This window comes from Xenopus tropicalis, chromosome 10 (assembly GCF_000004195.4).
Source record: "Xenopus tropicalis strain Nigerian chromosome 10, UCB_Xtro_10.0, whole genome shotgun sequence".
Lineage (NCBI taxonomy): Eukaryota > Metazoa > Chordata > Amphibia > Anura > Pipidae > Xenopus > Xenopus tropicalis.
Window position 1 is genome coordinate 14,227,033 of NC_030686.2, and position 25,395 is coordinate 14,252,427.

At 41.9% G+C, this 25,395-nt stretch overlaps 1 protein-coding gene across 1 annotated transcript in view; it reads left to right on the plus strand.

The window, feature by feature from the left end:
* The window catches only part of ngfr (nerve growth factor receptor), a 43,463-nt gene extending 19,939 nt beyond the window's left edge, over positions 1-23,524 (plus strand). Inside the window, exons 3-6 of the mRNA XM_002935711.5 lie at positions 11,265-11,624; positions 18,314-18,524; positions 21,644-21,792; positions 22,690-23,524. Of these exons, the coding sequence (XP_002935757.2) occupies positions 11,265-11,624; positions 18,314-18,524; positions 21,644-21,792; positions 22,690-22,988 (1,019 nt within the window). The 3' untranslated portion in view covers positions 22,989-23,524. The remainder of the gene's footprint in view (positions 1-11,264; positions 11,625-18,313; positions 18,525-21,643; positions 21,793-22,689) is intronic.
* The last annotated feature ends 1,871 nt before the right edge of the window (positions 23,525-25,395 follow it).

The window sequence follows — 25,395 nt, forward strand, 5'->3', positions numbered from 1 at the left end:
AAACCGGCAGCTGCTGCTCAGACCTGGGCATGATCCTACCCTCCTCTGTGGGAGGGTGGCGCTCCCTTTATGCCCTTCAAATCAAAATCTGGTTTCCATCTGCCATAATGTAAACCTTGTTACTGCAAAATCAATGGCTCACTCCTCTCTTCCTGCTATGTCCTTGCCGGTGACCTTGAGAGGGTAGCTAATGTTCATTGCCATAGACTGGAGCAGACAATCATGTCTAATATCATCAGAAGCTGAATATTGGAGAGCTGTCTCTCTGAATTCATTCTTTTATAGCAGAGCTTGTTGGGTGGCAATGTCACTCTTACAATAAGTAGTGTGGCTCAGCTTGTAGCAGTATAATTGTGCACGTTCCTGAAAGCCAGACAAGTCCACATATACACATCCTTAAGCCTTGTCTTGGGAATTATTGACCAGAAATATAACTTTTCCGTAATGTATGTAACAGCTCAGGCCTAGGCTGGGAACATTAAAATAGCACAGACTATTTTTTACCTTCAACACAACAATGTTAATGCATACGATTAACCATCAGATTATTATATTATATACTGTGCAGTTTCTGAAGAGGTAGGCAAGGCATATAGATGGAGCAGATCTGTGATTTTAATAGGAATAATGAATTCTTCCTATGTGGCACTAAGAATCTTTTATGATCCACTGACATGCAATCCTGGTTGCCTAGCAACAGGGTTACCAATATCTCCACCCCAATATGAGATGCTTATGTTGTAATCTGCCCAGATGTATAAGGTATTTAAGATAAACAGCTCTGCCTTAAGGGATATACTGTAAATACCACATGCGATGGATCTCCTACCTTGTATTTCCTAATAGAGAATTCATTTTAAAATCCTTGTCCCACCTTGGGCTTTAGACTTTTGGGCAGAAATGATCATTAATAATATGTTGGGGATAAGTTGTATATAGGGGGCAGTTGAGTCTGGAGTTGAAGTTGAGTGGAGTGTGTAGCCCCCAAAAATACACTGAGTAGAATGTAGGGGCTATAATGTATGTTCTTCACTGCATACATTGACATCTTTGCTACATAAGAAAATGTACACACAATGTGTCTGCCAATCAGACAGTGGGTGCTCCTGCAGGGGGTGGCTGTACAAAGCATGTTGTAAATACACCACCAGGCTTACAATGGGGTTTGTTGTGGCCATGCCGGGAATTTATTCATATTTATGAATACGTGGTATGATGCCATGCTCGCAAGAGATTGGTTTGCATTCGCCATGCAATTTTAAAAATCTAATTTCTAAGATTGGAGTCAGAGAGCAAAAACCTTTAAAAAGCAACACAATGCTTTATAGTTTCTTACCAAAATGAATTGTTTTGCTGAAAATTCCTGCATAATTACACCTGGGAGATAAGTACACTGAATATCTTCTACATCTTCCCTACATTAAGCCTTTGTGTCTCTATCTTGTCATTAGAAGTTATACGACTCTGCATACCAATGACGGGTCAGTGGCATGTTAGGACCATCTCTATTTTATCTAGAATGCCTCAGTGCCTCCTTCCCATCCCTGGAAAATGATATTTAGATAAGGGACAACCAGAGAATTGAGTTTATTGAGAAAGTACTGAATATGTAAAAAAGAAAGAGAAATGATACCCCCCATATTAGTTATGGGATGGGTGCAGGCATTCTTCCTTTGCATACTTGAAGTTCCTATATACAGGTGTGTGAATAAGCTGACACAAAATATATCAACAGGTTAAGACGCAGTAATAAAATAAGGCAATAAAAAGGCTTAGGATACTAAGATTGGCAAAAGTAACAAAGGTAGCATAGAGCAGCGTTTTTCAACCACTGTTGCCTGGTGTGCCGTAGGCAGGGCACCAATGTACTAGGGGGGCACTGCTCTTGGCACCAATGTACTAGGGGGGCACTGCTGCTGGGCACCAATGTACTAGGGGGGCACTGCTCTTGGCACCAATGTACTAGGGGGGCACTGCTGCTGGGCACCAATGTACTAGGGGGGCACTGCTGCTGGGTACCAGTGTACTAGGGGGGCACTGCTCTTGGCACCAATGTACTAGGGGGGCACTGCTGCTGGGCACCAATGTACTAGGGGGGCACTGCTCTTGGCACCAATGTACTAGGGGGGCACTGCTGCTGGGCACCAATGTACTAGGGGGGCACTGCTCTTGGCACCAATGTACTAGGGGGGCACTGCTCTTGGCACCAATGTACTAGGGGGGCACTGCTGCTGGGCACAGAGTTACATTTTTTAACATTTTCTAATGGTGGTGTGCCTCGTGATTTTTTTCATGAAACAAGTGTGCCTTTGCCCAAAAAAGGTTGAAAAACACTGGCATAGAGAACAGGCAAACACATACATGAAAATCACCTATACATGAAAATCTAAAACTACAGGTATCTCACAGTTGTTCATACCTACCTGAACAGCTCTTGCAATTATTTGCACAATATTTTTAATTTATGTTGTTAAATGTATATTGTATTGTTAATTCATGTTGCATGTATGTAGCATCTTGGTCCTGGAGGAACGCTGTTTGTTTCACTGTGTACTGTACTGTATATGGTTGGAATGACAATAAAAACCTACTTGACTTGACTTGAGAAAGTACAAATAGGCCAATCTGAGCTGCCATAGAACTCTATGGCAGAGAGACACTCAGTGGGGATCATTTACTGAAATGCAATGTGCAAAAAATATAATAAGTTTAACATATTTTTAACTATACTTTAGCCACCTTTCCCACATTAACAGATATTGGAGGCACAAATATTTGTGTTTGTTAATAACTAGCATAGGAACTCTGGCTTTCCAAACCGTTACAGCATTTCTGTGACTCTGCTGCGAAGAGTTTAGAAGCTTGGTGACATGCCTTTACAGACTTTATATAAGTTGGAGAAAAAGGAAAATGAGTTTTAAAGTGTGCATTTTAGAAAACATTAAAAAAACAAAAATAGGTAGCAATTGTAAATAGCCATTATTTGTCGCATACAATCTGGAAATGATACATTTTGTATAGATGAACTTCCCCTTTAAGTGCTCTGTTTTGTTCTTAAGGGAAACCACACAGACCAAGTCCCCATATCACCCTATGTAATAAATCCTAGATACAGCATTTTGGGAGCCTCCCAGCATCCTTTGTGCTGTAACTGTGATTCCATTACCATCTCAGACATCAAATCTTTTCCTTCAACTCAGCAAAAAAAGCTATCACATCTTTTTAAAGTTGGAGGACGTTCTTAATTTTATATCCAGGAATATGTAAGGGTTTAAATGAACTATACTTTACCAGTGGATTTTCCACTAACCCTGCTGATAAAATATACGTATTATATGGTGGACTGCTTTGGTTGAAAAGTACTTAATGTCACAGATTGGGACCAAATAAAAATGGCTTCCTGGACCTGTCAACATGTCAACAGCACGTGACATTTCTAAGTATGAAATTTCTAAGTATAAAACTTTTGAAGGGTGAAACTAATACCATTTGCCTTAATAGTTAACCCGCATTACCCTTTGTTCCAGATTAAGCTGGAAAAGTACAGCTTGACGTGAACAATAGCAATGAGATGTTCGCTGCAGCCCCAGTGAGCCCTGTCAACAAATCTTTACCACGGTGAATGTTCTTTCAGAGGATTAGACCGTACATATTCTTGTCTGTTATTTCAGTTACCCAGGCTTTGGGGATAAGTGTTAAAAAAGCTAGGATTTCCATGATTATGTCCAAAGCTGCATCCCGCTGAGCCTTATCTCTGAAAGTCAATGTAGTTGACCTGAGGGGATCTGCATGTGATCCCAGGCTCAATACCCATTCAGCTGAGGCCTGATTGCCTCTGAGCCCTTTCTGATTTTATCCTGATATCTGGGCCCAGTGTTACCTCAAGCTATGGCCAGTTATCCACAAAGTGAACAAAGTATTTTAATTGTACATTGGATTTTAACAAGACGTTGTATGATAACTACACAACTATGGTAAGAAAAAATGGTTACTTCCTACCATGGGCTATATGGTGTTTGTCCTTCAACATACATGAAGAGTTGCCCCCATTAAACATATATGGGGGGAAGACTATTATACAACAGTGTCATACATGGAGGTCTATGGTGAACTTGGCTATCCTGAGGGCCTCTAGTTAGACAGCCCTGATAAAAAGTGGCACCTCCTTGCCCTACTATTCATGATACCTCCAGCTTCTCTTACACAAATGGTGGCCCCCAAGGCAGTCATCCCTGAGACCCTTCCATAGACAGAGAGTGTCGGCTGCGACAGTCATTGCTCAGCTCAGTTATAGACAATGCCTTAATATTCCCAACAGAGTCTGAAATTGCAAGTTGCAAAAGGGTTTACACTTACCAAGATATTGGAGGTGGTATTGATTAATCTTAGCATGAGTTGCATGGATCTGGAGGTGTTTTTTGTCAGGGGTTTGGTCAACATGCAGTGATTGCTTATGTGGAAGTGTTGGAAGTTATGTTTAAGGTACATCATACATAAGTCACAGTATTTGGCAATGAGACTCTCACTGTTTGAGACCTTTCTACCCTATCCAACTGGTGTTATGGCAAATGAATTGTGGTTATTCCTTACTACAAGTAAGGGGAGTCATCTGGTCAACTTGATGACTTAAAGATATACTGTATTGGACATGAACATTAGTCAAGATCCCTCAGGGCCCTTTATACTACTGGGAATCTTAGCAACTGCTGCCCCTATTGGATCACCTCTGGGCAGAGTTTGCCCTAGTGATGACAGTTCTAAGACTGGGCAAAAAGCAGAAAGAGAAAGGATGGTAATAAAATAACTAATTGCCTTTATACAAGGGTGGCTGTTGCATCTGCACCAGTCCTTGTGTTACGCTTTCATTGTAATACAGGTATAGGACCCGTTATCCAGAATGCTCGGGACCAAGGGTATTCCGGATAAGGGGTCTTTCCTTAATTTGGATCTCCATACCTTAAGTCTACTAAAAAATCAATAAAACCTTAATTAAACCCAATAGGGTTGTTTTGCATCCAATAAGGATTATTTATATCTTAGTTGGGATCAATTACAAGGTACTGTTGCATTATTACAGAGAAAAAGGAAATCAGTTGTAAAATTCTGCATTATTTGATTAAAATGGAGTCTATGGAAGAGGGGCTTTCCGTAATTCGGAGCTTTCTGGATAACGGGTTTCCGGATAAGGGATCCCATACCTGTACTACACTACAAAATTCATTGTGCTATAGTCCTGGGTTCAAGCCCCAGGTTCATCTTTGCGCATAGTGCAAAAAATCAGTGAACTTGTCCTGGTAACCCAGTATTTGCCATGTGTTCAAAGATGGCTACTCTGACTTTTAAGTCTCACAATATTCATCATACAAAAGTGCTGAGCAAACACAGTGTGGTTTCCATTTATGCATCAGCATTATACTGGCTTTCCCAGGGCAGTTAAGCTTTTGCTCTTACATGCACGATATAAGTATCTGCACTGCTGCAGTCTAAATATACCACAGTACATAATATGGCAGCTCTCACTGTTGTGTAATCATGCAGAGAAGCAATGTTATCCTCCCTTATATTCATAATAAATGAAAGCTTATCCTTTTTTATAGGTAAGGTATATATTTATGTTAGGAGTAAGTAGCACTATCACTGTCTACTCAGCTGTTGAGAGAACAAGCCCATTGTAATCAAAGGCACTTTCCAGACAAATGCAACATGCAAAAGCTAATTATCCTTCAAAATGAGCTCAAATACCTTTTCATGTTCAGACCTGGTAAGAACATCAGTACTCTGTGTACATAGAATTAAAATCCATATACTTAAAAAGAAAAAAAAACAGTCAGCCTTGAATCTATCTGATGCCAGAATGGGTAACATATCCCTGTATATCTTATTCCCATATGCATGCAACCAAATGGGTATGAAGTGTCTGATAGTCCCTGTTCTCTGACAATCGACAGGGAAACAGATAAGGGATAATCAATCAGGCTTAGAGTGAATCAGCAGTAATGGCAAGCCGCTACAGAAGCACAGAATGATTTCACTAAACCATATAAAGAGGATATTTTTTCCCGTAATCATGCGTTCAGAGCAATTGGTGGCCCATTTCTGAGAAGGAGACATGCATTTTGTTCCTTGGTGATACTGTTCATATAAATATATACATCGACAAAATCCTGTTAAGCGCATCTTTCGCAGCCCATTGCTTTGTACCATACTGTTAAATGTATATTATTTGTTAACATGGAAGAATTAATCCCCAATTACCATTCCTCCCGACTTGTAAGAGCTAGTTTGTTACTGATTTCACGATGTACATTTTCTCTGCCACTGGAACTTATTATGTGCATTTCACGTTTGATTAGAACCCAATTTCAGAGATGGCCAAGGTACAGCACAAGGTGCCAATTTTACCCTGGCCCTGAGCCTCACATTTATGGCAGAGAACATAATTGCTAAAAATATAAATTATATTTTCATTTAATGCCATAAAAATATTTAATACTCCTTGTGCTTAATAATCCTAGAGTTCTGAGGAGTAAAAATAGGGGCAATTGCTCTTGGCCCCCACAAATAAATGATTGCAGGTTAGAGGAGTGGTCTATAGCAGGTATAGCTGAATAGGATGGCAACAACAACACTTTATATAAGTGTTGCCTAAAGCTGGGAAGAGTTGTTCTTCTGAAAAGTGACGTAGGTTACACAGATCTACTGAACTTATAATCGGCCACTGCAAAAGCTATTTTGCTCTACACCCTTCCACAACTTTAGATGACACATTCCCTGCTTATGGCTGTCCAGCTGTTGATGAGCCTTGGAGGACTTTATGGTCACTCTTGTCCTATTGAGGAAAGGAACTTACAGGGGTTGCAACCAAGCCCACCATGGAAGGCTGCACTGTGAAGTGACATGGTGTTGCCAATCACATGTCTGGGAATGCCCAATTCTGGTTATAGGCCAGCAATAGACATGGGTACCTTAAACCTCCCTTTGCATGTTAAGCGAGCGCTCTTCAGGGCAAGCTGTATGACGTGTATGATTGACCTAGCTGGCACTTTCTTGCATGGCTTTGAAATGAAGTCAGAATGTTTCCTGTCTGGTCCCAGCCTAAATGGTCTAGGCAGAAGAGTAACAAGGGCAGGCAGAACACAGTCAGAGATATTGAGACAGTCAATCTGATCTTGAAAAGGAAGACGGGAAGGCAAAGCACTGAGCATCCATAGAGAAGTGTGTTATGAGCAGGTGCTGCTGATCAATGGGTAATCAGGGCTGCTCAGATCGCTAATCACTGTAGCTTCCGCATCTGTTTATCATGATTAACGGGTGTTTTTGTGCTTTGCTGCAGGCAGCAGCTATCTCAATTCCATATTCAGAAAAATAAGTCTAGCAAACTCTCTCCTTTAGAAACCGCCCTCTCCCCTATAGAGTTTCATCTTAAAATGTTCCTTTTTTTCTACTGAAATGTCGCTCACCCTTGGTTCTCTTTCTTCTACAGAACTCCACCTGGCTCAGGGTTACCATTAATAGAAATGTCTCTTTCACTAGGTTTCACTAGGTATTTCTGCCCTTTTAACAAGGTTTTGAAGCCTCTCCCCCCACCAGATTGTTTAAGAGCCGACTCGACCGCTTGTGATTTCATAATTTTACTATAATCTGATATCAAACAAGTAGTATAGTGAATACATTGGGCCACTATATGAACTATATACAGTGGTGTGAAAAACTATTTGCCCCCTTCCTGATTTCTTATTCTTTTGCATGTTTGTCACACAAAATGTTTCTGATCATCAAACACATTTAACTATTAGTCAAAGATAACACAAGTAAACACAAAATGCAGTTTTTAAATGAGGGTTTTTATTATTTAGGGAGGAAAAAAATCCAAACCTACATGGCCCTGTGTGAAAAAGTAATTGCCCCCTGAACCTAATAACTGGTTGGGCCACCCTTAGCAGCAATAACTGCAATCAAGCGTTTGCGATAACTTGCAACGAGTCTTTTACAGTGCTCTGGAGGAATTTTGGCCCACTCATCTTTGCAGAATTGTTGTAATTCAGCTTTATTTGAGGGTTTTCTAGCATGAACCGCCTTTTTAAGGTCATGCCACAACATCTCAATAGGATTCAGGTCAGGACTTTGACTAGGCCACTCCAAAGTCTTCATTTTGTTTTTCTTCAGCCATTCAGAGGTGGATTTGCTGGTGTGTTTTGGGTCATTGTCCTGCTGCAGCACCCAAGATCGCTTCAGCTTGAGTTGACGAACAGATGGCCGGACATTCTCCTTCAGGATTTTTTGGTAGACAGTAGAATGCATGGTTCCATCTATCACAGCAAGCCTTCCAGGTCCTGAAGCAGCAAAACAACCCCAGACCATCACACTACCACCACCATATTTTACTGTTGGTATGATGTTCTTTTTCTGAAATGCTGTGTTACTTTTACGCCAGATGTAACGGGACACGCACCTTCCAAAAAGTTCAACTTTTGTCTCATCGGTCCACAAGGTATTTTCCCAATCATTGAGATGTTTTTTAGCAAAATTGAGACGAGCCATAATGTTCTTTTTGCTTAAAAGTGGTTTGCGCCTTGGAAATCTGCCATGCAGGCCATTTTTGCCCAGTCTCTTTCTTATGGTGGAGTCGTGAACACTGACCTTAATTGAGGCAAGTGAGGCCTGCAGTTCTTTAGATGTTGTCCTGGGGTCTTTTGTGGCCTCTCGGATGAGTTGTCTCTGCGCTCTTGGGGTAATTTTGGTCGGCCGGCCACTCCTGGGAAGGTTCACCACTGTTCCATGTTTTTGCCATTTGTGGATAATGGCTCTCACTGTGGTTCGCTGGAGTCCCAAAGCTTTAGAAATGGCTTTATAACCTTTACCAGACTGATAGATCTCAATTACTTTTGTTCTCATTTGTTCCTTAATTTCTTTGGATCTTGGCATGATGTCTAGCTTTTGAGGTGCTTTTGGTCTACTTCTCTGTGTCAGGTAGCTCCTATTTAAGTGATTTCTTGATTGAAACAGGTGTGGCAGTAATCAGGCCTGGGGGTGACTACAGAAATTGAACTCAGGTGTGATAAACCACAGTTAAGTTATTTTTTAACAAGGGGGGCAATCACTTTTTCACACAGGGCCATGTAGATTTGGAGTTTTTTTTCTCCCTTAATAACGTAAACCTTCATTTAAAAACTGCATTTTGTGTTCAATTACGTTATCTTTGACTAATAGTTAACTGTTTTTGATGAGCAGAAACATTTAAGTGTGACAAACATGCAAAAGAATAAGAAATCAGGAAGGGGGCAAATAGTTTTTCACACCACTGTATAACTGCTCTATAGAACCATGCCTCTCCTAGATAATCTTCTATAAAACTTCCCCCTTCCTAGAGGTGTCTGTCACCTCTATGGTTATTCTTCAAAACCTTCCCACCCCTAGGGATATCTCTACAAAACTGTCTCACCCTGTCCAAATTTCATAGCAAATAGAACATATCAGTTGATATGAGTGATTTTAAGCTATTGAAACTAATTAGTACATCTGTATTAGTAATACACTTTTTGCCACTTTTGGATGTGAGCCTGCATATAATATGAAATTGTGAAATGCGCACCTTGTCTCTCTTTTAAAAAAGTTTAATCATGCCAATAATGCACTCTGAGCCAGCTTTTCTCTACAATGAATACTTTTTACATACCTATAGAATCAGTGCTTTAAGACAGTAAAATGAATAGCAGAGGAGTGGAAGAAGGGCAATAATAGAAGGAGAGCAATGCAGAAAAATGATGGGGGGGGGTTATAAATGTAGAAGTCAAACCTGGAGCCCTGATTATTTATTGTTTTCAGTTTGCAGTTCAAACAGTCATCTTGCTTGGATCCCTTTGATTTTAGAAATCAGATAATGGTTAGAAAGGCAGACTGTAAGGGCTCTGGCACACGGGGAGATTAGTCGCCCGCGGCAAAACTCCCTGTTCGCGGGCGACTAATCTCCCCGAGTTGCCTTCCCCTGGCATCCCATCGGCGACAATGTAAGTCGCCGGTGGGATGGCAGACGCGGCGGGGCGAATTCTCGGCGATTTGCGGGAAATCGCTCCACCGCGTGTGCCATCCCGCCGGTGGGATGGCAGGGGAAGGCAACTCGGGGAGATTAGTCGCCCGCGAACAGGGAGTTTTGCCGCGGGCAACTAATCTCCCCGTGTGCCAGAGCCCTTAAGGCTGACGACACACAGAGCTACTAGTAGCAGCTACTTGTCACAGCTACAAAACTAGACAATGCTGATCATTTACTGATAATTGTCTCTACGTGTGTTTTATCAGAGGCAATTCTCAGTATTATCTATGGCAGGGGATTTTCTGGCATTTAGTAGCCATGACAAGTAGCTGCTACTAAGTGGCTCTGTGTGTCTTCAGAAGAATAAAAGATCATAAAAAGGAAGATAACAAAATAATAACAATATACATCTTGCCCTAGAATTCATCTTTTTTTGGTTAGCCAGGAAGTAGATAGATTATTAAACCTAGCAATCAGAGAGCAATGTGGAAGGCAAAATGAAAGATGAATAGTAGATGAACTAATTAGAAAGAGAAGCAATTAAAATCTGGAAGGCCAGCTTTTTAGGTGTGAGCTGGAAAGAGGCAGAGTAGGATGATAATAATTAAAAATACATGAACAATAAATAAAGACCAATTGAAAAATGTCTTGAATTAGGTCCATCTCCAAAATAAAGATGACTTCCCCTTTAAATGAAGTACCACAGTGCTAACACAGAATTGTTACAGTGTATTTCATGTCCCATGTTATTGCTCCCCTATGGGTATAACCATTAAACTCTTGAAACATGCTGTTTCCTTGGGTCACTGAGCCCATTAAATCTGTCACAGTCATTAAATGACTTTGTTAGGACAGAGGATGATCTCTGTAACAAAAAGGAGTTACGTTTCATTTCAGAAGAGACAATGGCGATTTTCGGGATTTCCTTGCTAATGAGCAGGTGTCAATGTGAAAATGACAGAGCAATGATTATGACTGTTGTTAAAAAAGCTAGTATGTGTAAAAGGCTTTGCTGTCTCTGCCCTTTTGTAATGGAGCTTAATGACCCTACACAAACCCACAAAACATGATCTGCAATGCACTAAATATGTGAACGTCGTTAGACCACTTTACGATCTCTTGGGACTCACCAAGTAATGCATTAAAGGCATCATTTTAGTCCTATTCAGCATTTGCATGTTTAAAAGATTTCCTAGGCACATGGCTGACCCTTTTTTCTTCCCTTCGTTGCTAGGTGTTACTTACTCAGACACTATCAGTCATACTGAGGCCTGCAAGCCCTGCACAGAGTGTTTCGGCCACAAACGTATGGAAGCACCATGCGTTGAGACTGATGATGCTGTCTGTGCTTGCGCCTATGGATACTTCATGGATGAAGTCAGTGCAGAGTGCAAGCTTTGCAAGAGCTGCCCTGAGGGCTTTGGAATGATGATACCTTGTTCAAGCATTCAGAACACCATCTGTGAGAAGTGTCCAGAAGGGACATATTCAGATGAGGATAATGACAGAGATCCTTGCCTGCCCTGCACTCTCTGTGAAGATGGAGAGATAGAGGAGACAGAGTGTACACCTACATCTGACACAGTGTGTTTTGGTGAGTATCTAGAGTAGTGGCAAATTAAGGACCTCGTCGGCTTATAGCATAAAATTATAATTGACTTTCTCCCCACAAGAGGTGCATATACAGCTTGCCCATGTTAACCAAAAACATACACTAGTAGCTACAATGGCCAATGGAAACACTATTGTTTGGCAGTTGCCAGAACCAATTGATACATTGCATATACATCCACCAATGTAAAAGAGTTATCAGGCCTCATTTTCAAAGCACAGGGCAGGGTGCAAAGTGCAAAACACAGAAATGGAGCACAAGGAGTGCATCTTCCTGTTAGTGGTACAGGGGGTGGGGAGCACATGAGCATCCCTTTGGTCAACCCCTACGTTAAGCATCATGGAAGCTAGGGTGCACCATTGGGTGAAGGAGAGTCCTGTAGTTACTTATGCCTGTGCCAAGCATTAAGTCCAGGGCTGCTTTGTATCATGAAGGATTGCTGTAAATATGTGCCACAAGTCCACAGGTGTCTGTTATCCCAGTTTAAAAATGTGTCTAGGGCCCCTTCTTACTACTATTTAACAGCAACTGTCCTCTGTTTCTTAATTCCACTCCATCATATTCCTCTGTTATTCTCAAGCCTTGTATTTAGCACCTTCATTTGCAATGCTTCTCTCTTCTGGGTTCCTTGAGACCTCAGGTACAATCTTGACTCCTGTAGGTACACCCCTACAGTCATATAGGTATGTAACAAGCTTATTCATACCCATTGTTTTTTTATTAATGAGTCCACAGAAGTTATAGTTCACATTAAAAGCTTAAAGTATGTGGAAGTTTTGGAAACTGTCTTAATTCCCAAAAAATCTTGGCAGGGTATTTGTAGCTCTTGGTCCATTTCCCTTTCCAGACAGCCAAGAAATATGCACAAAAAGCATTAGGGATTCTGCTTTTTTAAAGAAATACTAATGTTTTGAATGTGAGGAAAAACAATGGATAACTGGCAGCAAGGTCACAGTTTTATTAACATTTCATTCCTTAACCCGTCTCCAAAAATATCAATGCAATAGAGAAGTTGAAAGGAGTCATTGATGAAAAGAAAAATGGAAAACTCATATGGAGGATTAGGAGTTATTTGGAGGGATACATGACGCAACCTGTGCTTAAATGTCATACAACAGGCTCAAAAGCTCGGTACTTTAACTGCACACTGTAATCATCCTATCTCAAACATTTTGACCAAGTTACAAATTCTCATCATTCTGTCCCACACATTCACACTATTCCCCACCAAACTGCCCCACACATTCTTATTGTGCTACAGTATTTTGTAAATTTACACTATTCAATCTCATACAAATTCCCACTGTTGTCCCTCACATTGTTTCTGTTATTTCATTGCATCTTTAGTATTCTGTTGCATTGATTCTGACGATTCTATCCTACAGACCCTCACTATTCTATCCCATGCATGATCACATTTTTATCCCTCCCATTTTTCACCATTTGTACCAACACATTGTTACCATTTTCCCCACATATTATCAGTCATTGTTCAGCCCAACATACTAGCTTACACTTTTCCATATAATTTTACAATTTTATCCCACACAAACATTATTACAGTTCTTTCCTACACATTCTTACCATGCTACCTTAAGCATTTTGACCATTGTGCCCTGAATATTTTCACCATGCCATTTCACAAATACCCCCTACTCTGATCCTCACCATTTTAGCTTGTGCATCTTGCCCATATATTATATAGGGATACTGTTATATTTATTACAAGCATCTGATAAGTTTGTGATTCGATATATATATATATCCTAGACATTGTGTATATATACAGTATGTATTGTCAAAAGGGGTTATATTTAAGTTTTCCTACTTCTGCTGGAATTAAGTTCTAATGATCCACTATCCATCGAGTAACATCGCACTGCCTTTCATTACTTCTGAGTTTCCCACCTGAGCACTTCGGGGCATAATCCTTTGTTCTTTCCCCGAACCCTTTGATGTACATATATATATATATATTTCAGTTATATCACACTACTCTCTTTGCTCCTCCAGGCTGTATAAACTTCTTTGAGTCTGTCTTAATTTATTAATTATGTTCTTAAGTGTACAAGAGTATGTGTCATGTTAAATAGATTTTCTTGGAATGGGTCCCATTCTATTGATGTTATTCTAGGGATATGGTATCCAGAACTCTATACTCTAGATGTGGTCTGACTAAAGATAGATAAAGTGAAATTGTGACCTCTGTTTATATTACCATTTTATTATCATCAATATACACCCAAGTGAATTTAACTGGTTTTATTATACATATATATGTTGTGTATATATATATATATGTATATATATATATAGAGAGAGAGAGAGAGAGAAAGAGAGAGAGAGAGAGAGAGAGAGAGTACCGCACTCTCAGGGACTTGGTGCAAAAGAAAAAAGTTTATTGAATAAACTCCAACTTTTTGAGTACAAACAGTACTCTTCTTCAGGAACAAGGTTTGTCCAGGGCTGTTATTTTGGTGATGGGTATGCTCCACTCTGTTCTCTCTCTCTCTCTCTCTCTCTCTCTATATATATATATATATATATATATAATTTGAAACCACAAGGAAGATATCAGAAATGTTAAGAAGGGGTAAAGTTATATGGAGTACAATCTAACCTACATTCACAGTCCTGGCATGAAGATTCAGATTGGTCTAGGCTACTTCTGCTGACCTCTTACAGTGACTTTATTGTGTGACTTAGTGAGGGCAGTAAACAGCCTGGGGGCCATTCCATTGTCTCTATTTGGAAGATCTGTCTAAAACCCTGCAGGGTCTAAATACAATCACATTAACATAATTGGCAGAGGCTGATACAGAAGGAGAACTTCATTAGGACAAAATAGTCCTAAACGTTTCCACAGTTAGTTTAGAACCATCATACCACTCAACATAGAAATAAAGGACTTTAATGTAGGAGGCAAACCTCACTTATGTGTCTCTGGGCCTGATAACTGTGCAGAAATGGACATAGATTGCATTGTGTCCCTGGCTGTGGCGCTGTAAGTATTTCTACAGTCCCCATGGCTGCTCATATTGGCACATTTATGTGTCAGGATTTGAACCCACTTCACTGTACATTTATATTACATTACATTAACATTAACATTTATTTATAAAGCGCCAACATATTCCGCAGCGCTGTACAATAAGTGGGTTACATACATTGGACATACAGAGTAACATATAAAGCAATCAATAACCGATACAAGAGGGGAAGAGAGCCCTGCCCAAAAGAGCTTACAATCTACAAGGAGAAAGGGTTGAGACACAAGGTGTGGGAATGGGCATGACCAGAGTTGTGAGAGGTGGGGCACAGGGTATTGCTAAACTAGATTAGGGTAAGCCTCTCTAAATAAATGTGTTTTTAGAGATTTCTTGAAGGCAGAGAGATTTGGAGAAAGTCTGACAGTTTGTGGGAGCGAATTCCAGAGAAGGGGGGCAGCCCTTGCAAAGTCTTGAATGCGAGCATGTGAGGAGGGAATGAGAGAGGAGTTGAGGAGCAGGTCAGTAGGGAGCGTAACAAGCGGGTTGGATGGTACCTAGAGATGAGTTCAGAGATGTAGGGTGGGGCAGAGTTATGGACTGCTTTAAATGTGAGGGTCAATAGCTTGAATTTTATCCTGGATGGTAGGGGAAGCCAGTGCAGGGATTGGCAGAGCGGCATGGCAGAGGAGGAGCGGTTGGAGAGGTGTATGAGCCTGGCAGCAGTATTCATTATGGACTGGAGAGGGGACAGTCTATGGAGGGGAAGGCCAATTAATAGGGAGTTACAGTAGTCCAGGCGAGAGATTATAAGAGAGTGAATAAGAATTTTGGCAGCATCTTGGGTGATAAATGATCGGATTTTGGAGATATTTCTTAGGTGAAAGTGACATGATTTGATAAGTGATTGGATATGAGGGGTGAAGGACAGGGCAGAATCAAGGATAACCCCAAGGCACTGGGCCTGGGAAGATGGGGTGATGGTAGAATTGTTAACCGTTATAGATACCTCGGGAACAATGTGGGCGTTGGATGGGGGAAAGAGAACCAGTTCAGTTTTAGAGAGGTTTAATTTGAGGTAACGTTGGGACATCCAAGTGGAGATAGCGGACAGGCAGGAAGAGACGTGAGTTAGAAGCTCTGGGTTGAGATCAGGAGAGGAAAGATAGATCTGAGTATCGTCAGCATAGAGGTGGTACTGAAAGCCAAAAGAACTGATTAATTTGCCAAGTGAGGAGGTATAGAGAGAAAATAGTAAGGGGCCCAGGACAGAGCCTTGGGGAACCCCGACAGAAAGAGGCAAGGGAGAAGATGATTCCCCATTGTAAGAGACACTGAAGGATCGACCTGAGAGATAAGATGAAAACCAGGATAAGGCAGTGTCACGAAGGCCAAGAGAGCGGAGAGTCTGGAGGAGAAGAGGGTGATCCACAGTGTCAAAAGCAGCAGAGAGATCGAGAAGTATCAGTAGCGAGTAGTGTTTTTTGGCTTTAGCCGAAAGGAGGTCATTTGTTAGTCGGGTTAGAGCAGTTTCGGTGGAATGTTGTTGTCTAAAACCAGATTGTAGGGGATCCAGGAGGTTATTGTCAGAGAGGAATAGCGCCAGTCGGTTGTATACTAGGCGCTCAAGCAGTTTGGAAATGAATGGGAGCAGAGAGATAGGTCGGAGGTTAGTAGGATTGGAAGGATCAAGGGAGGGTTTTTTCAGAATAGGGGTTACAAGTGCATGTTTCAGTTGGGAGGGAAAGATTCCAGTAGAGAGCGAGAGATTGAATAGATGAGTTAAGGCTTTGATAAGACAGGGGTTGGCATTACGTAGAAGTTTGGTAGGAATGGGATCAAGCGGGCAGGTAGTAAGGTGGGAGGAAGACAGCAGTTTTGAGACTTCCTCTTCAGTCACTGGGGAGAAGGAGCCAAGAAGAGACTGGGGAGCATGTAGGGAGGGAGGGGAATGGTTATGGGGATTTAGTTGTGCAATGTCACTTCGGATGGTGTCAATTTTATTTTTAAAGTGCTCAGCAATAGCTTGAGCAGTGACTGAAGCACACGGAGGTGGCGGAGGAGGGGACAGCAGAGAGTTAAAGGTAGAGAAGAGTTGTGCAGGTTTTTTAGAGAGGGAGTTAATAAGTGCAGTGAAGTAGGTTTGTTTAGCTTGGCAGAGGGTGGTGTTGTAGGAAAGCAGAGCAGATTTGTAGCTGCAGAAATCTGACTCAGACCTTGATTTGCGTGACTGTTTTTGGAGGGATTTGGTATGAGCAGTGTGCCAGGGTTGGAGTGGTTTGGGCCTCACGCATCTATGTCAGTGTACCTCCCCCCAGTTATATCCCTCATGTCCCCCACTCTCTGTGCTATCTTTTTATAATTTTTTCACATGTCCCATTCTCTGTTATCTATCACATTTTTTCTCTCTCGTATCGTTGTCTTTAGCCCACTCTTTGTCTTTGTCTTACATTCATCCACTTCTGCCTCTCTCTCACATACCCTCACTTCCTGTTATCTCTCCCATTCCTCCACTTTGCTGTTATCTTTCACATTCTCTCACTCTATTTTATTCCAGTAACTACTCTTTTGTACATTTCTACACTCTCTCTGTTATCGTCCACATTGCCTGTCTGTTATATCTCCCATTTTCCTCTTCTTTTTACATCTCATATCTCCCCACTCTCTCTCTAATTTCTCTCAGTCCCCCACTTCCTGTTACCTCTCATTCCCTCACTGTCTCTTGTATTTCATAATCACCCACTTCTTGTCACTTCTCATATTCCCTTACACTCTCTCATATCTCACAGCCCCCCACTTCCTGTTACCTCTCATTCCTCACTGTCTCTTGTATTTCATAATCACCCACTTCTTGTCACTTCTCATATTCCCTTACACTCTCTCATATCTCACAGCCCCCCACTTCCTGTTACCTCTCATTCCCTCACTGTCTCTTGTATTTCATAATCACCCACTTCTTGTCACTTCTCATATTCCCTTACACTCTCTCATATCACACAGCCCCCCACTTCCTGTTACCTCTCATTCCTCACTGTCTCTTGTATTTCATAATCACCCACTTCTTGTCACTTCTCATATTCCCTTACACCCTCTCATATCTCACAGTCCCCCACTTCTTGTTCTGGTTATGCCTCCTGAGTGTTTAATAAATAGTACCAAAACACCCAGAATTGCTTGTGATACTGCAGTGGCTATTTCCCAGACCTACATAATGCAATTTTCAGCCTGGGGATTGTTGCACACAAATGCACCAGATAGTGTTTTTGAGCAAAAATGACCAGACCACCCGCATTATTAATTTGTTGGACAATGACCCTGTGTGTGCTGCCCCCTTAGCTGCTGCTCTACTTCCTGTTATCTCTCCCATTCTGTCTCTCTATGATCATCTCTCCCATTTCTGTTACATGCCATATCATTGGCTAACATTCCTTCCCCCATGTTTGTCCTTATCCACTAAGCCATTTCAACCACTCAAATGATTACGTTCTTTAATTGTTACTGTACTAGAACAATAAAAGTGCCAGCTGACTGGGAGCTTTTGCTACCTTTGCCCTGTTACCTCAGTACTCACATGTATTTGTGCTTAGTGGTTGGCTACACTTACATGTATATAATGTAAATATTACAATCTTATATGTCTATTTTATTATCTACTTATAAATATGCTCTTATTTTATTCCTCAGACCCCAACCCCCGCTTTGCTTCAGTGACGCCATCAAACTCGGATATTCCCTACACAATCACGTCTGTTGCGCCTTTTGATTCAAGCAGCACCACTTCAGGAGCCTCCTTTACTGTGTCTCCCCCTGGGGTAGTAGAGAATCTTATACCTGTGTACTGCTCCATCTTGGCAGCTGTCATTGCTGGTCTGGTTGCATTCATTGTTTTTAAAAGGTAAGACCCCATGATGGTATTATCATTATTACTAAATGACTGACAAATTTTATGGGGTTTCTGATTCAGATGTACCTGTCCCTGCCACGGTGTGGTATACTGTATAAGAAATCTTTATTATTTGACCATTTTTAGTGAAAGTCTCCCATTAGACACTATGCTGACAAATGTTTCTGTTTTTTTTCAAGAATTTCTTTTTTTTTCAATGTATTTACAAATAATTTTGAAGTTTCAATAGTATTTCCTGTTCTGTGTGTCTGACTAGTGCCTGTCTATAAACATTTTCTTCAGTTCTGGACAGGCCTCACCCACACCAGACCGGCCATGGTCCCTATCCATTTCATTTTACTGGCATTATAAAGGGGCAGTAAAACAGACAACTTGCCTTTGGAAGTAGAGAAGAGAACAAGAAAATAAAATGCCTTCTACATACCTTACAATGGTCACCAGTAGTCAGTGGCGTAGCGTGGGCTTTCGTCGCCTGGGGCCGACCGGAAATTTGCCGCCCCTCTATTTAGTTATTCTTAAAAAGTTCCCCCAATAGAAAGTGCCCCCATACACAGTGCCCCCATAAACAGTGCCCCCAATTGCCCCATACAAAGTGCCCCCAATAGGAAATGCCCCCATACACAGTGCCCCAATTGCCCCATACACAGTGTCCCCATAGACAATACCCCCCAAAGACCTTGCCCCCCAATAGAAAGTGCCCTCATACACAGAGCCCCAATTGCCCCATACACAGTGCCCCCAATAGGAAGTGCCCCCATACACAATACCCCACAAAGACCTGGCCCCCCCCATGGAAAGTGCCCCAATTTCCCCATAGACAGTAGCCCCCACACAGTGCCCCCAATTTCCCCCATAGTACATACCCCCAACAGACCATCGGCGGCGGCTCCTTCTCTCTTACAGGCAACAGGCGCTTCTATAAGGTTGCGCCTCGTCGCTGACGTGTGACGTCATACGCACGGGTGCAACCTTATAAAAGTGCCTGTTGCCGCGCCATAAGAGAGAAGGAACCGCCGCCGATGGTCTGTTGGGGTTACGTTAAATATCATGGTGATTGCCGCCGCCCCTTCTGATACGCCGCCCGGGGCCATGGCCCCCTCGGCACCCCCCTCGCTACGCCACTGCCAGTAGTCATTATTTAGGCAGGACAGTCCTAAATTTCAGACCCCAGACTGGGCAGGTGTAGAAAGAAGATGGGGTGTTTGGTGGGTTAGGAGGTTAAACATGGCTGGAAAGGTGTACTTACTTATAGAAAAGAAAGATTTAGCCAGCAACGTTGGAAAATGTAACTTAGAATTTACTTGATATGATGAAATATTAAATGGCATCTCCACCTAAAATGTAATATACATTAGTGGAAATGTTTAAGTAGTTTTAAAGTTTTTGACAGCAGTATCTGTGTATATATCTGGCTGTATATATTCTTGGAACTTCTGACTCTGACTCTTGAAATGGTGTAGCAGAAGGAAGCTGATCAGCAGATCTGGAGGAAAACTGACTTCTGATAGAGAATGGTAAAGACAGATAGCTTTTAATCAGGCATCCCTTTTTGTCCTTAAGGGCTCTGGCACACGGGGAGATTAGTTGCCGTGACAAATCTCCCTGTTCGCGGGTGACTAATCTCCCCGTAATGCCATCCCACCAGCGAAAATGTAAATCGCCGGTGGGATAGCATACGCGGCGGCGCGATTTCACTGAAATCACGGAAGTTTCCTCTCAAGGCAACTTTTCACCACGTAAATCACCGGTGGGATGGCATTTCGGGGAGATTAGTCGCCCGAGACATGGGAGATTTGTCGCGGGCGACTAATCTCCCCGTGTCCCAGAGCCCTAAAGAGATACTGACACCAGAAACTAAACTCTTTTTTAACTTTTATCAAAACATTGTTTTTGCAGGCTATTTACAATTTATCTTTAAAGTATTTGCCTACATATCTGATCCCCCATGTTCCTCTATGAGGGGGCTGCCATATTTGTGCAGCAATAGTCCATTAGCATTTGAAGCTATAACTAACAGGCTGAGAAGTGACAGTCAGGTTGGCAAAACAGTCAGGTTTAGGAACTTCAAGTAACAATTACTTACAAAAGCAGCCCTATCAGTAAAAAACAATCAATGCGACCTATAGGTAACTTTTTATGTACATTAATATTTTGAAGAGTAGTTTTTTAATGTCAGTATCACTTTAATTGAAATAGCACCTTCATCTGCAGAACCATTATTCACATCAGCCCCTGCCCCGGTGAATATGAGCCCTGCCCCGGTGAATATGAGCCCTGCCCCGGTGAATATGAGCCCTGCCCCTGCCCCGGTGAATATGAGCCCTGCCCTGGTGAATATGAGCCCTGCCCCTGCCCCGTTGAATATGAGCCCTGCCCCGTGAATATGAGCCCTGCCCCGGTGAATATGAGCCCTGCCCCGGTGAATATGAGCCAAGCCCCTGCCCCAGTGAATATGAGCCCTGCCCCGGTGAATATGAGCCCTGCCCCGGTGAATATGAGCCCTGCCCCGGTGAATATGAGCCCTGCCCCAGTGAATATGAGCCCTGCCCCAGTGAATATGAGCCCTGCCCCAGTGAATATGAGCCCTGCCCCGGTGAAGCTTACAATCAAAGGCCCTTATCGGATCCACACACACTAGGGTCAGTTTTATCAGGAGCCAGTTAACCCATCTGTATGTTTTGGAATCCGGAAAAAATACAATATAGAATATATAAACTCCTTGCCTTGGCAAGGATTCCAGAATTACATTTACACCACAAACTTTGTAATTAATAGATATGAGAGAGTTGGTTACAATTAAATGTATTTTCATTGTGCAAAGTGTTATTCTTGTTTTTACACACAGTAATAAAAGAATACAGGGAGTTAATCTGGCCCAAGGATTTGTGGGTGATGGTATGCAAATATCACCTTTGTTCCTCTGGGCCCTATATTAGCTTAACTGCAGCATAAACAGCACGGTGCACTGAGATGTCCGAGTGATATTAACAACTTGCAGACAAATCTGTTCCATCTGATTAGAGTTTTTTGGGACAAGCAATGAATAGACATCTGCAGTGCGAGGCTTGGGAGCCTATTAAGGTCCCTAAATACTTCCCTTCTCTCCACAGGTGGAACAGCTGCAAACAGAACAAGCAGGGAGGTAACAGCCATCCAGTAAATCAGACTCCATCGCCAGAGGGGGAGAAGTTGCACAGTGACAGTGGAATCTCTGTCAATAGCGATAGCACCGCCGAGCAAACAACAGGACACCCCCAAGGTATTATCCTCACATTGCTTCTTTCGCCTATAGGTTGTGTTCCTCTTATATATTTTTTTTTTTTAGCCCTACTTGGTCATTGCATTCTTATTTTAGGAGTGATGGAACATAAGATGATTCTCCATCATCATCATTTATTTATTTATATAGTACCAGCAAGCCACACGTTACTAAAAGCAAGACTTTAAAGGGTGTCTCTCTCCTAACAGAACTCCATAGGCCCCAATTGTTGGCTTGGGGGCAAAATGATTGAATCAGCCCAATTTGGCCCAGTACAAATAAGGCAAAAATCCACTTATTACAACTTAGTTGACCTTACCATTACCATATGAGCTATCTTCAGCCGTATGGCTTTTTTAAGACAAAAGTCACAACTGCAAATAAGTAATGGAGAATAAAGGTCCCTTGGACTGATTCGGCAGCTTATTGGCCTGTGTAGGGGCAGGAACGAGGGGCATGCCCGACCGATATCTGGCCTGAAATTGGCCAGATATTGATCGGGCAGTTTAAAAGATTTAGCCGGATGGGGGACCGCATTAATGTGGCCCCCGAACCGACTGCCCAATTGCCGCCAATATAATTCAATCATTTGGCCCCAGGGCCAAACGATCAAATTAGTCTACATGTTCCCCGATATCGCCCACCCGTAGGTGGGGATATCAGGTGATATCCGGTTGCTTGGCGACCTCGCCAAGCGAGCGAATCTTCACGTGTATGGGCACCTTTACACAATGTCAGTAGGCCACATTTATATGCTTTTATATGGTCACTTTCTGTTGCAGAGAGGTGTCTCTAGGAGCCTTTTAATAAGCATGTTTCTCAAATAAAAGACATTTATTTAAAATAAAGTGTATGCTGATTCTCTGGATGTAACATCACTTTCACATTTTACTCTAGGTAAAAATGACATGCATCTTCACAACAAACTTTCTCCTCATAAGCAAGAAGAGGTAGAGAAGCTTTTAAGTGGGTCTCTTGAACAGACCTGGAAGTCCCTGGCTGGAGAACTTGGCTACCAGGATGAAATCATAGACACATTCACAAGAGAAGAGTTCCCTGTACGAGCTATGCTTTCTGATTGGTCCTCCAAGGACAGTGCCACCACTGATGCCCTGTATACAGCCCTCCGTAAAATTCAGCGGGATGACATTGCCCAGAGCTTGAACAGTGACTCCACTGCTACCTCACCAGTGTGAATAAGAGTATAGGGACAGAAGGAAGATGTTCATGTTGACTTCACGGAACATCCTACCCGAGATGTGAAGGAAAGTTTGCCCCTTGACCCCGCAGACCCAGGCAATCCCTTTTTACCCAGTATTAACAGACAATCCTTCTGCACTGATGCATTATTTTCAGTATTGTGGTGTGTAATCTTTTTTCCCTATGAACCTCTCATGTCCAGGATCTCTAGGTCTTTTCACTGTGATGGACAATAAGGCTCTGAGATAAGGAATCATGAACTTTGGATTTTCAGACTTCCTTTTAAAATTCAAAAGTGCATCCCTCTACCCTTTTCTTCAAAACGTTTTTATCTTCTACGTTTCTTGCTTATTTTCATAGGCCTCTACTTGTGACCCCTAAAAATTCAAGTGGCTACTGCCTCACAGCACCTTTTTTTTTGCAGGGTTTTGTGACACAAAAAGTCATTATCTAAAGGTTGTGTCACATTCGCACTTAGAAAGACTCAGTGATTGTGTCATGCCTTTAGATTGAGTTTCTTCCATTTCAATTTTGTACCCACCCACTCTATGTCTCACCCAGACATAAGTGGCACACGTCATACAATAATATGACCTTAAAGAGACACCACGAATGGGGTTCTCTTCCACCATTATGATGTCCTATACACACATAATGAATGTGCCTCTAATCCATCCACACTGTTTATAAGATATATACTGTGTCTTATGTGTTATATTACAAAAAAGGGACAAATTTAGGCATTTGAATATGAGGAAACCTACTGCAGAGGCCAGTTTGCCTCGACCAGTGTTATTTCTGTTACTGAGTCTGAACTTAGGTTGCCTTCAAACTAGTTTTGAAATACCTTACTGAGGTCCCAGAAATCAGGGGATAACGATACAAATAGCACTGTGATAAAGCTTACTAAATTAGAATGTTCCCTATGTTTTAATCTCTAGCTCAGTGATCCCCAACCAGTAGCTCAGGGGCAACATGTTGCTCCCCAACCCCTTGGATGTTGCTCTCAGTGCCCCCAAACCAGGGAGTTATTTTTGAATTCCTGACTTGGGGGCAAGTTTTGGTTGAATAAAAGCAAGATTTACTACCAAATAAAGCCCCTGTAAGCTGATAGGGTGCATAGAGGCTGCCTAATAGCCAATCACAGCCCTTATTTGGCTCCTCCATGAACTTTTATGGTGCTTGTGTTGCTCTCCAAGTCTTTTTATGTGTGACTGTGGCTCACAAGTAAGAAAGGTTGGGGATCCCTGCTCTAGCTCATGGTGCTGTTGTGCTGCAATCTCAGTATTCAGTACAGGCTGATATCTTTTAGTAGGACAACAAACCAGAGCTTTCAAGTCCTCATATGTGTTTACATATGAAAAAGGACTTTGTGCTACCTAAGTGGACAATCTGTAAATTGTATTCCTAAAGCTGGCCACATATGACGCACAACGATGTAGCGTTATTCAGCCTTTTCCAAATGAAAATACCCTTAGTCAACCAGTGGAGGTCGGCATACTGATCTCAACCAAACTATAATGTAATCACAGCGTTAATAGCTCAGAATTGAAATCCTGGTTGTGTAATACCTGCATTTACAGGGCATGAGACAACCTGTACAAAGAAATATTTGTAGTTGACTTGTTATCTGATCCCCAGGCTGAACAATTAAGAGACCCAATGGTTGGCACGTGTGTGGCTAGCTTTTGTTCAAAGGAACTATATGAAAAGCTAACTCAAATGGGACAATCAATATTTTCTACTTCAAATTATAATAGACATTTAATACCGAATGTAGATACAGTGTATAACGTACTCTTGGGAACAAAAAGGGAATATTAGGTGACATCCAAAAAAAAATGATTGCAGAGAAGTACCTGAACTAATTCAGCCTAATTGTAAATATATGTCTTCTGTGTTTTATGAATGTTTTTGGTTCCCTGATATCAACCAAATGAATGTAAATAGAACCTGCGGATAATATTATAGAAGTTGTATACAGGGCAGGCAGCGTGCATTGCCTACACAATACTCTGCCCCGCTGGTCAAAGTCCGTAGGTGGTATTTCCAGCGGGTTCAATTACTAGAGTGTAGATCTGACTTAGTACCTTTGGAATAAGGTGCAGGTTATATTGGCAAGGTCTTCCATACACTAAACCTGCGCTCTGTACCTAGTCTCACATACAAGAAAATGCAATGTCCACATTTAGGGCTCGTCTACTTGCAGTCCTGTCTTGCTAACCCCAAGAATGCTGGGTAAAACGATTTTGATGTCGAGAGATGGGGCACAATTGCGTTCACTTTACAGTTTAGCACTACTTTAGCCAAATGAGGTGCTCTAACAATTGTCCTAGATAGGAACAACAGATCAGTATAGAGTCTTTATACCCCCTCTATGTTGAATTCAGGAGTTTCACAAAC